Raw genomic sequence first — 13,595 nt, 5'->3', positions numbered from 1 at the left:
CCATCTTCTTTGCAGAAGCAAATTAAATTCTCTACATATCTGGCTACTCCCCAATTCAGGCTTCATTTTCATATTGCATAAGGCAAGGATTTTATTCAGAAATCCCTGCTTCCCAAATCCCTCTCTGTCCCCGGCTTAGGGGAAACATGAGAAATGTACAACCATGTRTAGTTTGCTCGTGGGTGTAAATGGGGCTAGGAGAATACAACTTAGCCACAGACCTTAGCTGATACTTACAGCTCCTTTGTTGTCATTGCTATCTTATATCTGATATTAATTAACTGATTTTTCTGACTCTTTTATAGGACTCTTGATGTACAACCAAATCGAGTTACTGTTGCTGGTATCAGCTCTCTAGAGCCAATCCTTCAGAGGAGAGGACAGGTGGARAGCCATGATTTTGTGGGCTGTATAATGGAGTTTGCAGTCAATGGACGTCCCCTGGAACCCAGCCAGGCTTTGGCAGCTCAAGGAATCTTAGATCAGTATGTCTGCTATATATGGTATCAAATGGACAGCGTTTACAATAAAGGAAACTGGCAGGAAAGTTAGGTGCTATTCAGACACTTCAGATATTTCTTGTAAAAAATGAGTGTAGAATTTCTTCTAAAGCGTGAAGAATTTTGAAAGAAACKGAATTTGGATGAGAGGTTCACTAAAGATTTCAAAGACTTCAAAAAAGAAGCATCATTATATTTCTATTGCAATTTGTTATTAATGTTGTTTTCCAGGCTGAAATAGAGTAGCCGTATTACTCAATTTCTTTATAAGTTCCTGGATTTAACTGTACTCACATGGTTCATTAAACCGCAACTCCCTCTTATTTCTTTTTAATCCTCAATGTCTGTTCTATCACTTTTCCTCTCAAGTATCACTGAATTTCCCTCATATCCTCCAAGTGGTCTTTCAGCAATGATTGATTAGCTGAGTCTATTGTTTTTTTCCACCTCAGTATTTGAAGTCACGGTTCTAGCAATACTGTCAGCCAGACGTCCAAATTTGCTAGCTCACTCTTCCTCTTTCAATCCCACGTTTGCATTGTTCTTTATATGAGGTCTCTTGAGGTCTACAGCATAGAAAGCCCTAAAAGAGTTGTTTCTTCTCTTGCATAACAGATAAAATTTTCCTCATCTCTGAATTCTTTTCTCTTTCAAAAGACTGTTACAACTTGACACTGAAAATTGAGAGCCGTTTAGAAAAACGAGCTGTCTGATGGGAATGGCCCTTCAATTTTTGCATCTCTGTGGGGAAGAAGGGGACTGTTGTTTGTATGCATGACCTTTTCCAGCACATTTGCTCTGTTTATCTGTGTGCACATTCTTCAGGATCTGATTTTCTGGTTTGTTTCAGATGTCCAAGATTAGAAGGTGTTTGTACGACCAGCCCTTGCCAGCATGGTGGTACTTGTGTTGATCACTGGTCATGGCAGCAGTGTCATTGCAAAGATGGACTGACAGGAAAGCACTGTGAAAAATGTACGGAGAGGGTGCCCCTATCTTTCTATTCACTGTACAGTTAACTACAGTAAACATGCTTTCACCAAATGCAGTTAGTTTCTTTTCAGGTGCACAGGATAATGAATTTTATAAAATAATGAAAGCATACAGCATGCTTGTCTCTTAAATAATTATGAAGCAAAAGTCCATGATGGATTGCTGTCCTTGAGTTAAAAATAACAGCATGTACATATATCATATTTTCCTGCATATATATTACACTTCAGATAACTTACATGCATTTAGGATTACTGCTTCCTGGTTATATGTAACCAGTAACCAAAATAAGGCTCTCTCATAGCAGTGGTTGGTCTGCTGTGCAGAGGTAGGAGGGCAGGGAAAGGCTCTTGGGATGAAGAAATCTTTAGGGAAAACTTTCCCTTGTGTAAACGTTGTGTGCATGTGCTTATGGCTTCTCTGAACTGTAAGCTTTTCCTATCAAATGACYATCAGATTATATGCGTGAAAATCTGGTAAAGGTAAATAAATGCAAGCCATTTACACTTTTCAAGGTATCTGTAATTATTCTGAGGCTATTAACTTGCATACAGATATCTCTATAAAGCAATATGAGATTGCCTAGGAAAGCAATTTGATTTATTTACATGTAGTATAATGACTGTTCTTTAAAAGCCATTTAATTATTTTCATGTAATAGCTTTGTTTTCTTACGTGTTCCATTATTGTTTTGCTGATTTATATGCTTTCGTTGTACTTGTTTACAAAAGAATTTTRCCATTATTTTAACAGCATTTAGTAGTCAATGCTTTGCCATTATTTTATTCYTTTCATGCCAGACCAAAGGTCTGCTGGTGTAACAAATAGTCATTATCTCTGCCCTGAAGAGCTTACAGTTCAATATATCATGAAACCCTGCTTGCGGTAATGGAAATAGTAACATCTCTGGGAAGGAATTATAGTTCTGAGAGCCAAATTTTTCCCCTACTCCCTCACTTGTTCCCTAGCGAGTTTTAATTTACTATTGACTGATACCAGCAGTAAATTATTAGCACACTCCCACACTCAGACACAATTCTGGTTCAAGCCAAGGAGTAAAGAGGCTGAAGTTGTCATTCAGTCCTGCTCTCCCCACTGACCTGCTCTGAACTTGATCTCTTCTCTGAAGAAAATAGTTATTGCTAGGCAGATAATCACTGTAGCTATAGTGCACTGCGTACTCAGTACTTTCCCCATCTTTGTCCCAGATATTACTGCTGACACTGCCTTAGCGCTAGAAGGCAAAGGACGACTTGACTACCACATGAGCCCAAATAAGAAGCGAGAATACATGATGAGACGTGGTGCTGGAGGTGCCAGCCTGGGACCTCTGAAYGTGGACCGCTTGGAAGTGAAATTCAGGACAAGAAGTGAGAATGGGATTTTAATTCACATCCAGGAAAGCAGCAACTTCACTACTGTGAAGGTAAGATTACAGCCAACGCTAAGTTTGGTTTGATTGGACAACCTCGTGCTTAGTGATCAAAATCACATTTTTCCATTACCCTTGCTGTTTCCTTTATAAAATATTAGACTTCTAACTAAGGCTAGGCACTGCTCCAGTATCATTCATCTTCTCAACAATTCCCTTGCTATTTGCCAAGGTATCAGAAGATCTTGATGGTTTTGTATCTAATCAGTTTTGTCTAGGCTCCAAATAGTGACTGTTTTAAGGCAGCAGGACCACTCTTCATTGCCATACTTCTTATCATCATTAAGTTACACTCTGCAGAGCAAATCATTTCATTATTGGCCTTTTATCTTTTGATTTTTCAGGCCTCGAACCCAGACCCTCCTCAAGCTAGCAAGCGAGTTCCAAAATGTTTTTATAAATTCCTACTAACAWGGCTCATTCTTATCAAATTAGGAAATAAGAAATAACCTGAATTCATGAAGTTACCCATAGACCGATGTCAATATTAAATAATTTTGAGATATGTAGCTATATTAATGCTTCAAATGCCCCACATTTGTTTTTCCCCAGAGTTTTATTGCTGCAGGAGTTACCTTTCTCAAGAGAAAGMGATGGTTCAGTTCCTGGCTATGACTCAGCCCACTTACTCATAACTCTAAATGAGTACAGCAGTGATGTTGGCAAGCCCCTTTATTGGGTAGATGTAAGCTCCAAGTTTCCTTGACTGCTGTAAGGCTTTCCAAGTTTTTTTTCCTCARCTGTTAAAGAAACCCATGCAGAAATTCACACTTTCTAAGCTTCAGACCCATTGATATTGTCCACCTGTCTGATTCCTGTCCCAATCAGAGGCTATCAGAGGCTTTCCTCACACACTGGTTGCTTTTAAGAAACCAGCCTGCATTAGTTCACTGGCATAAACTCTTACCACATCATTCGATAGGAAGATTCTGTCTCCTAGACATATTATCTGATAAGATCTCATTATTTTGAGTTCTGGAGAAAAAATTAAATACTACCATTTTCTGCCTAGGAAATTTTCCTCCACAAGTGTTGTTAAAAAAAAAAACCCAAAAAAGTAGTAGCTTTTCATGGYTGAAAGCATTATGCAAGTACCCTTTTATTGTTAATATTGGTAAAGTTACGCAAGCAGGCCAAGAGCATCAAGTCCCAGACCTGCTGTGGAAGGACAAATTGCTGAGGTTAGCCTAGTTACATRTGTGGCAGTTTAAGGAAAAAGAGGTAACTGATTATTGCCGAGAAGTTCCCAGTTGATACTAGTTAATTAAACTGAAGGTCTGCATGACTACAGCAGTTGTCTTGTTTTATTCCCAGTTATCTAGTCTCTTATGGAATTTTCAAAACAGGTTCATGCGCCTGCAGCRTCACTAGTACCTGCTTCTCTGAAAATGGCAGATTTAGACCCTGAGCTTCAGCCTTTCAACCTCCAATTTCCCTGTGGTGGCATGAGGCAGAGGCATTTCAGCTCTGAGGCTGCAGGAGACGGGAGCCAGGAGTGGGGAGCCCTCGGGCCGCATCCCATTGCAAGGCTGGACCCTGCGCAGGGAGGCTCCCCGCGTGAYGAAACCCTTCCACCTCAGCGCAGAGCCCGTAGACCTCAGTGAAACTAGCTCACTCTTACRGCTTCTTGACGTCTCAGAGCACTCGCAGCACAGAAGATCAGCTTTAGGGACTTCTTTTTACAAGACTTTTGTTCAACTTCAGAACAGACAATTTTGTGATTTGATTTTGGGGTCTTTTAACACACTTGTTATTAAAAATGCATGCATTCAGTGAAAGCCTGCATGTGTTTTTAATATTAAACTGTGCTAGAGAAAAGCTACAAGCAATATGACTACCTAGCTGACTCCGATTATAACTCTTGTAGTTAACTGATTTTGGTATAACTGGAATTGGGATAAAATTAGAGAAGCTGTAATAAATTAGATGTATTGAGATTGCAAGTAGATGATTCATTAAATAGTAAATGTAACTCCCTCTTCCCAGCCAAGAACCATAAGCCGAGAGAAATAAGCTTTTCTTTATAATATAAGGAGTTCCTTAATCCAGCGAAGATACAAAAAAATGGCAGAATAAATTAAAGAAGGAACAAATTCAGATGGTAAATGCCAAAAAAAAAGTGGAGGATTTCTTGTTAATGAAGCTCTTTGAGTCACAGCTGATTTTCCATTTGCTTCATATTAGAAATAATTTGTGCTTGAAAGAACAAAGAAGCAGATCACTTATTTTATGGTTATTTACCTGGCAATTCTTCTATAATGTGAAATTAGAATATACAATTACATTTTTAGTCTTTCTATAGGCCTAGGCTATTTTGTCTGATAAAGTCTATTTATTTGTTTGCTTACATAAAAGGCCAAAAATAGAAGGTGTTGTTTTCATGAGGCACRAAAGGAAAAATGACACTAACAAACCAATTAAAACATTTAAAAATATATATGTTCTGCACAGTTACTCTTTTTACAAATTCTTCTGATTCTGTAAATGGTGTTTGATTTATTATAGCAGATTCTGGAYGGCTGCTTTTCCTAATACGGGATTCTCTCTGTGCTGTGTGATGCTTCAGATGTGTGCCACCTATGTTGGCCAGTACCAGAAGCATCCTATCTTTTAGCGGGAGCTTCATCAAAGGCTTCCCAAATAATACATTTCACATACTTTGAATTATGGCATCTAAAAATGAAGTGTATGTGTATCTTAACCATTGTGTTTCTTGCTCCAAATGGAGTATGTACTAGATACATTCAGTGCAGGCTGGCTGCCAAGACATGAGCACAGTCATATTAGAGCTGATCTGTATGACCTTAGCTTCCAGCACTAAAGAAGTAAATCTAGAGCATTTAACAGTTTCTGGCAACAGGAGAAGCATTCTTGTAGCCGTTGTGTCACCTCGCAGTATTTCCCAAGTGAAGATTTTTCTTCTTGGAACAAAACGTGAGACTTAAAGAGCTTTCAACAAGCCTGTGGCTYTAACCTTTCATAGGATATTAATGTACACACTCTGCATGCTTGTGCCCRGTTCGCAGGCCTGACCAAGCTACAGCTAAAGACAGAGGAGCGAAAATAGTGATCTTTTAATATGTGTGATCAGGCATGCAGAGTAATAGAGATGAGTTTGGAAGGAAGAACTGCCCAATGAACTGTATTACTCTGTTACTTTTGACAGCCTGCATACAGCTCACAAGTTTGTACAACCGTTGAGAGGTCAGCTAACGCAACAGACTTCTGTGCAATATTTGAGAAGCTTGCTTATTTTATTTTTTAATTATGTTTCTCTAGTATATTTTTCACTCCTTTATCTTAAACGTAGAATTTGCACCAATGGGTTCATTTAATACTGAGCCAGCAAGAGGCTTAAAATCCTGTATCTCACGAATCAGTAGAATTCTGTGGCTTCATTCATAGAAGAAAAGCCAAAAATTTTGTCATAGAATATAATAGGACCTTCTTTTTTAACAGTTCACAATTTGTATTTTTTTGGTTAAAATGTTCTGTCATATGCAGTGTCCTATTTCTGGCTTCTGAATTGTTTTTTTCTCTTACAAGGTATGACTAGGTGTCATAGGTCTAGGTTTTCTACAGATAAGATGTATTTAATCGAGGCCAAATTTTTAGTGCAAAATAACTGATGATTTCTGCAATTTGGCATTGCAGAAAAACACACTCAGGCTTCCTCTAACAACTGAAGCCATGCAGTACTGCAGTTGTTTTGAAGTTGGTTAGAGCAWGGTGCTAATAGTGCCAATAGTGCCAAGGTTGCAGGTTCGATCCCTAGATGGGCCCCTTTTTTGAGGGTTGGACTAGATGACCTCCAGAGGTCCCTTCCAACCTTACCAATTCTATGATTCTTTGATTTTATGAATAAGCATTATGTTGGTCATATGTGTGCATGGGAGGAAGGGAATATGTAGAGTATATCAATATAATTTTTAAATGATGCATTTTGCTTTTTCCTGATCAGATAAAAGGTGGGAAAGTGCATTACATATCTGATGCTGGAATCGCTGGGAAAGTGGAAAGGAATATTCCTGAAGTCTACACAGCAGATGGTCAGTGGCATTCGGTACTCCTTGAGAAGAAYGGCTCCAGCACGCTTCTGTCTGTCGACAAGACTCATAGCCGGGACATCCTCCACATCACACAGGACTTCGGTGGACTAAATGTGCTTACAATTTCTTTGGGAGGAATCCCACCAAGCCAACCTTTCAGGAGCACAGTTGCAGGTATTTTATATTTTTTTATTATATACTATATACTCTGTGCATAAACATATTTAAGCAGATAAAACTCATGTATACTATATGTATGTATAAAGGGTCTCTATTTGCTCAAAGATAGAAAATACTGTAATTTGTTTTCAGTGACTCATATTCCCCTATGCTTAGTCAGGAAAATTCCAATTCGAAATTACTTTAACATGTCTGGGTAAGGACTGTAAACTTTGCACAAACTTCTGTGTTTAGTATATGTTGCAACCTTGTTATTTTAAAGTGCAGGCATTCCATCTGAAAGGGTTTTGGAGGTGAAGGTGGGTGGGTTTGCTTGCTTGTCTGTTATATGAATCAGTGGTTGTATAGTTCTGTTATGCTAATGACAGAAGAAAGGACACATTTTTTACCTAAGTCAGAATCTGGAAAATCAAGCCAAATCTTTTACTCAGGCAAAAATGCTAAATAAGAACTTTGTCTCTGTAGGGGTTTGGTAAGTATTGCAGGATTTAGCCTGTTATTAATATGATTAAAATATTTTCTGAATCTCTGCTTCCTCCTGCTAACTGCTATCAAATCAAGAATAGGATTTGTTTCTGAGCAACAGAAACCAAGTACAATAAAGGGCTACCTTCTGACCAACATCTAGCTCTTAAGAAGTAAATCAGCCTCCCTTAAGAGTTAAAGCAATTGTCTTAGACTCTGCCAAAAGAAGTAGATAACATTCACTTGATATTAAAACCCTACTGATAAGTAAAGATGGAAGTGATTGTTAGCTACAAACTGAGATATTCCTGACGATACAGGCATATTTTTAAAAAGCTTTTATTTTGAAAAATCTTCCTAAGTTTAAGTTTTTATCACCAGATAAAGTAACTTGGAATGGTGCAAATTCACAATTCACATTTTTTGACAGTTTCTAGTGTAAACAATGATACCTGTGCATTGTGAATTAGTATGAAATGTGATATGAAATCATATGAACCCGATGCTTACCTTTATCCCTTCTACATGCATGTTTTACGAGCAGCATATGCACAAAGAGGGAAAGAGGCTTTAGCAAAGCTGCAACAAAGAAAATTGAGAACAGTAACTTCTCACCCACTGCCTGATGCTGCAGTAGACAAATTATGACTGTCTGCCTTACATTAGGAATGTACAATCCAAAATCTCGTATTTATATGATGTTTTCTTAATATTGGATTACGTTGGGAATGACATACCAAGGTTTTACAAGAGGGAGATACAAAATTCTGCATGCACTCAGGTACTCAAAAATAGCTGAAGTGCTATTAAAGCAGACAGAAGCACACATGGGTGACAGTTTCAGGGATGTGAAACTAGTATATCCAATGCTGTTTTCAAACCCAGGWAGACCTGACAAAATCCCAGTTGCTGTGTATCATATCACTGCTGAAAAGGGACCACCAAGACTGAGGCAAGCTAATCCTCTGTTCTGCATGGTCTCCCACCTAAGCCTAAATCCTCAATTTCCTCTTTGTTCAGAAATGCAAAAACAGGAGAAAATGAAAATATAAGTAATGCTGAAAGAAAACACAGCTCTTCCAGAGTGGAAAATGAAATAGAAATAGCATGCTTGCAAAACTTAGGCTCTTTTATGTCCCTCAACACCATATGACTTGCATCTCTCAGCAAAGAATATTTGGCATTGATACCCACTACTATTTCACTTCTGRTATCAGAGGGTGTTCACATTTTAAAAGAATGTCCTTTAAAGATGACAAATCCTTAATACCTCCTCAAACCACCTGAGTGTATTTGCTATTTCGTAAGAGTCAGTTTTCCTAGCGTTTATCTCTGCACTAGGCATTTTTACAGAAATTTCCACAACTGTTTATGAAGTTAGCATTAATAGTGGCTGTTCTTCCATTCCAGCAATATATTGACACAGAGGAAACTTTCTCTGGCACAAATGTAGCAGGGAATATTTGCTCCTTTTTATTGTTTCGCCCACTTGTAATGCTTCAGAACCTGAGTAGTGGCATTTTCCTTCTCCTTGTCAATTATTGTATCATGTCTGATACAATTTGGTCTTGAATTAATATCTTCCTGTAAGCGTGGCACCTCACATGGCATTCAATCAGAAGTTAAGGAGAAAAGAGAGATGCTTCTTACACCATTTGTGCATATGGTAATTGAGAGCATAATTTATACATTATGGTGTGTTACCATTAGACGCAGCTCTGAGTAAAGGTCAGTGTAAAGTTGCACTATCGTAAAATCCTTGCTGAAAGGATTAAGCCTGAGGAACACAGAGAATTATTAAGCTGGCAAAAGGCTCCATTTTCGTGAGACCTCACACACAACTCCACCTCCGGGTGCACTCACGGCACTGAAACTCTGGGTCACAGCTGATAGGGGACTGCTGCAACCAAACTATGGGAAGTTTAGGAAAAGGGCCTTTTGGATTCAGAGACATGAAAGGATTGCCGTGAACACCATGTTTCCTAGGGCAATAAGACATGCGGCTTAGCTGCAGCGCAATAGAGAACTTCGGCTCGGAAACGGAGAAACGGGGAAGAGCAGGCAAAGGAAAATGGCTAGCTGGAATTTTTTTGCTACAGTGGTTAAGCCAGCTGTGAAGAAGTTCGTCTAGTATGCATGATGAAAAGTTTTAGAAGTATGGGAAAAGTAAGAAAAAAAAAGCCTGACTTTTATTAAATTAAATAATTTGAGGGAATATTTGTTCAAAGTAATTTAAACACTTAAAATACTATTTAAATTGATGTTTTCCTACAATAACCACTTGAATTCCTGTCTTATTTACTGAGCAGTGGAGCCTGGCGTTTAGCTTCAGTGAAATGACTCTCTAAATTGAAAATTAATTGAGTCAGTTTAGGATATATTTTTAGAAAATATGTTTCTGTAAAATCCAATTATCTGCTCCCTGGACAGCACTTTGGCAAAATCATTACTTAATACAAAATAATTTTACTTTGAGGGGAAACTACTTTAAAATCAAGATCTGAGAGTGTAAACCTTCAGACTTCCTTTCATGAGTCTAAGTTAAGAGAAAGGAAGAAAGGAAAACTACAGTCACTGAAGAATCCCTTTGCACTGCAAAACTCAGATCTAGTCCGCTTACTGAGCAACAGAGTTGAGTTCATGTGCGGGTAACCTGTTTCTACCTAAAATGCATTTGTGCATYTTTCCTTTTTTTTTCTTTTGCTTTTTTTGAGTGATTTGAACTTTTTTTCCAGTTTCTAAACTTGAGGTAGCTATTTCCTAATCTGACATTAGTTCTTCCTCCCATACAGCATCTATAATTCTTAAGTCAGATAAACATTTCAAATTACATTCAGGTTTCTGATAAAAATTGCTTGATTTTTTCAAATTTACTGAGAGCAATTAGAATKCATAATGATTTTCGGGGCTTCTCGAAAGCAGGATGGATTTATTTCAGCATCTTAAACACAATTTTTGGTACCTTTTATTTATTGGCCTAAGAAGATTTTTGTTGCTTAGAAATGTTACTAATGAAATTAAAAATCATGGCAAGCTTCTTATTTGTAGACTTAAGAGGACTAAAAGCTTTTTCAAGATATTGAGGTATCATTTATATAAGTGTTATACATATATCTTCAGAGAAATTGCTTAATCATACTCTCATCTTTAATATTTATTTCTATGTGCAGCCTGTGAAAATCATTTGTTTTAAAAGGTGCATGTATAAAAGTTATGTCAGAAGCTCTGGGCACGAGCGATCTCTAACTTTCTTATTCAGTTCCTATCTAATTGGAACCAAGAAATTATCAAAAGTTTATGAACAAAAAGGTTACTAAATCCTAAGAGGAAACATTTAACAAGAGCAACAAACCATTCGTAGTACCTGAGCCCAAATGACGTGGCTGCAGTGCTCTGAGCGTTTGCTTCGCATCTGTTGGCTGCGAGTACTCTGCGCCCAGGTCCCAAAGTGACTGTTGCTTTTTCTCCTAGGATTTGATGGCTGTATTTCCTACGTCAAGTATGGTGGGGAGAGCCTGCCCTTCGCTGGCAAGCACAGCCTTGCGACTATATCCAAAACCGACCCCTCCGTGAAGATTGGCTGCCGAGGCCCCAACGTTTGCGCGAGCAATCCCTGCTGGGGTGACCTGATGTGCATCAATCAGTGGTACGCGTACAAGTGCGTTCCCCCCGGAGCCTGTGCCTCCAGCCCCTGCCAAAACGGGGGCAGCTGCGAGCCCAGCGCCCACGTGGGGTTCACCTGCAGCTGCCCTGAGGCGTACACGGGACGGACCTGCGAGACGGTCGTGGCTTGCCTGGGGATCTCGTGTGCCCCAGGCCACGTGTGCAGAGGTGGGCTCAATGAAGGCTACGTGTGCCTCCCGTCCCCACACCCCGCCGAGCTCTCCCTGCCCCTCTGGGCTGTGCCGGCCATCGTGGGCAGCTGCGCGACGGTCCTCGCGCTGCTCGTCCTCAGCCTGATCCTGTGCAATCAGTGCAGAGGAAAGAAGACAAAAGCACCAAAAGAAGAGAAGAAAACAAAGGAGAAGAAGAAAAAAGGGAGCGAGAACGTTGCATTTGATGACCCTGACAACATCCCACCCTATGGTGATGACATGACGGTCAGAAAGCAGCCTGAAGGGAACCCAAAACCCGATATCATCGAAAGAGAAAACCCGTATCTTATCTATGACGAGACGGACATCCCTCACGCGCCAGAGACTATCCCCAGCGCGCCGCTGGCTTCGCCGGAGCCCGAGATAGAGCACTACGACATCGACAACGCAAGCAGCATCGCCCCTTCGGACGCGGACATCATCCAGCACTACAAGCAGTTCAGGAGCCACACGCCCAAGTTCTCCATCCAGCGGCACAGCCCGCTGGGCTTTGCCAGGCAGTCCCCCATGCCCTTGGGAGCAAGCAGCCTGACGTACCAGCCCTCCTACGGCCAGGGGTTAAGGACAACGTCACTAAGCCACTCGGCGTGCCCTACTCCCAACCCCCTGTCTCGCCACAGCCCCGCGCCGTTCTCCAAATCGTCGACTTTCTACAGACACAGTCCAGCGAGGGAGCTGCACCTGTCGATAAGGGAGGGCAGCCCRCTGGAGATGCACAGCGACGTCTGCCAGCCCGGCATTTTCAACTACGCCACTCGGCTGGGGAGGAGGAGCAAGAGCCCGCAGACCATGGCAACTCACGGCTCCCGACCGGGAAGCCGCCTGAAGCAGCCCATCGGGCAGATTCCTCTGGAGACCGCTCCTCCTGTGGGGCTGTCCATCGAAGAGGTGGAGAGACTCAACACCCCTCGCCCGAGAAACCCCAGCATCTGTAGCGCTGATCACGGCCGGTCGTCCTCTGAGGAGGACTGCCGCAGGCCTCTGTCGAGAACGAGGAACCCGGCCGACGGCATTCCCGCGCCGGAGTCGTCCTCCGACAGCGACTCCCACGAGTCTTTCACATGCTCGGAAATGGAGTACGACAGGGATAAGCCCATAGCGTACACCTCCAGGATGCCCAAGCTGTCCCAGGTCAACGAGTCCGACGCGGATGACGAGGACAACTACGGCGGGAGGCTGAAGCCGAGGCGGTACCCCGGCCGCAGAGGGGAGGGCGGGCCCGTGGGCGCGCAGGCGGCCGGCGCTCCCGAGGGCGCCCTGCCCGGGAAGCTCGGACAGCAAGCCGGAAGCTTCAACTGGGACAACCTGTTGAACTGGGGCCCCGGCTTTGGGCATTATGTGGATGTTTTCAAAGATTTGGCATCACTTCCTGAAAAAGCAGCAGCAGCAGCAGCAGCAGGAGCAACTGAAGACAGCAAAGGTGGTACAACCAAGCCTCCTTCCAAAGATGGGGAAGCAGAACAGTACGTGTAGGCTTTCTGTCCTGGTGTTGTCCCAATGCAGAACCACAGAACGGTCAAACCATTATATGGTTGCACGAAAGCAAAGGTCAGCATTCGAACCCCAGGCCAGTCTGGTCGGAGGAGACTTTAAAAATAATAACCATTATGCTGCTGAAACAGACTTAAAACGTTTTTAATTTAATTATGCCTGGATGAATTTATTYCTCCTGCATGCATTGTATTTCAAAACAAGATATTCAGCATGCAGCTTTTTAAAAGGGTTTCCTATTTACCATTGTTTGGTTTTTGATTCTTAAATTAATAATGCTTTGTTCTGAAAATGAACTAATTTTTTTTTTTTTAATTGTGAAGGATGTGCATATTGTCTCCGGCTACTAATGTGTTTTACAATGCAAGAGTATTGAGGGATTTCATTTTCCTTAGGAAGTGCACAGAAGGAGGATGGTGAATGAAGGAATTACAGTAGTAAAGTCTCTCAGAAACTGTAGTTACATATCTTGCAGTTGCTCATATGCAAACCTTAAGGAAGAAATCAGCTTGAGTAATGGCTGGCAACGGTGCTGTAAGTCTTACTCCGTACCAAGAGGTGCTAGAAGCAGCTCAAGCTGGTCAGCACTTTAGGAGTTTTTCTCTTTTCA

General features: G+C 41.2%; 1 protein-coding gene across 1 annotated transcript in view; it reads left to right on the top strand.

Annotated features, from left to right (window-relative positions):
• The window catches only part of FAT4 (FAT atypical cadherin 4), a gene marked incomplete at its 5' end in the record, with an annotated part of 143,915 nt that extends 130,326 nt beyond the window's left edge, over positions 1 to 13,589 (top strand). The window contains 5 exons of the mRNA XM_085323905.1: positions 306 to 485; positions 1,351 to 1,475; positions 2,702 to 2,919; positions 6,887 to 7,148; positions 11,091 to 13,589. Coding sequence (XP_085180031.1) covers positions 306 to 485; positions 1,351 to 1,475; positions 2,702 to 2,919; positions 6,887 to 7,148; positions 11,091 to 12,967 — 2,662 coding nt within the window. The remainder of the gene's footprint in view (positions 1 to 305; positions 486 to 1,350; positions 1,476 to 2,701; positions 2,920 to 6,886; positions 7,149 to 11,090) is intronic.
• Positions 13,590 to 13,595: the final 6 nt, after the last annotated feature.

The sequence above is a fragment of the Rhea americana genome, unplaced genomic scaffold, assembly GCF_003343005.1.
Source record: "Rhea americana isolate MKP2758 unplaced genomic scaffold, rheAme1 scaffold_89, whole genome shotgun sequence".
Lineage (NCBI taxonomy): Eukaryota > Metazoa > Chordata > Aves > Rheiformes > Rheidae > Rhea > Rhea americana.
The sequence above is the reverse complement of the archived record's forward strand: the minus strand, read 5'-3'. Positions and strand labels throughout refer to the sequence as shown.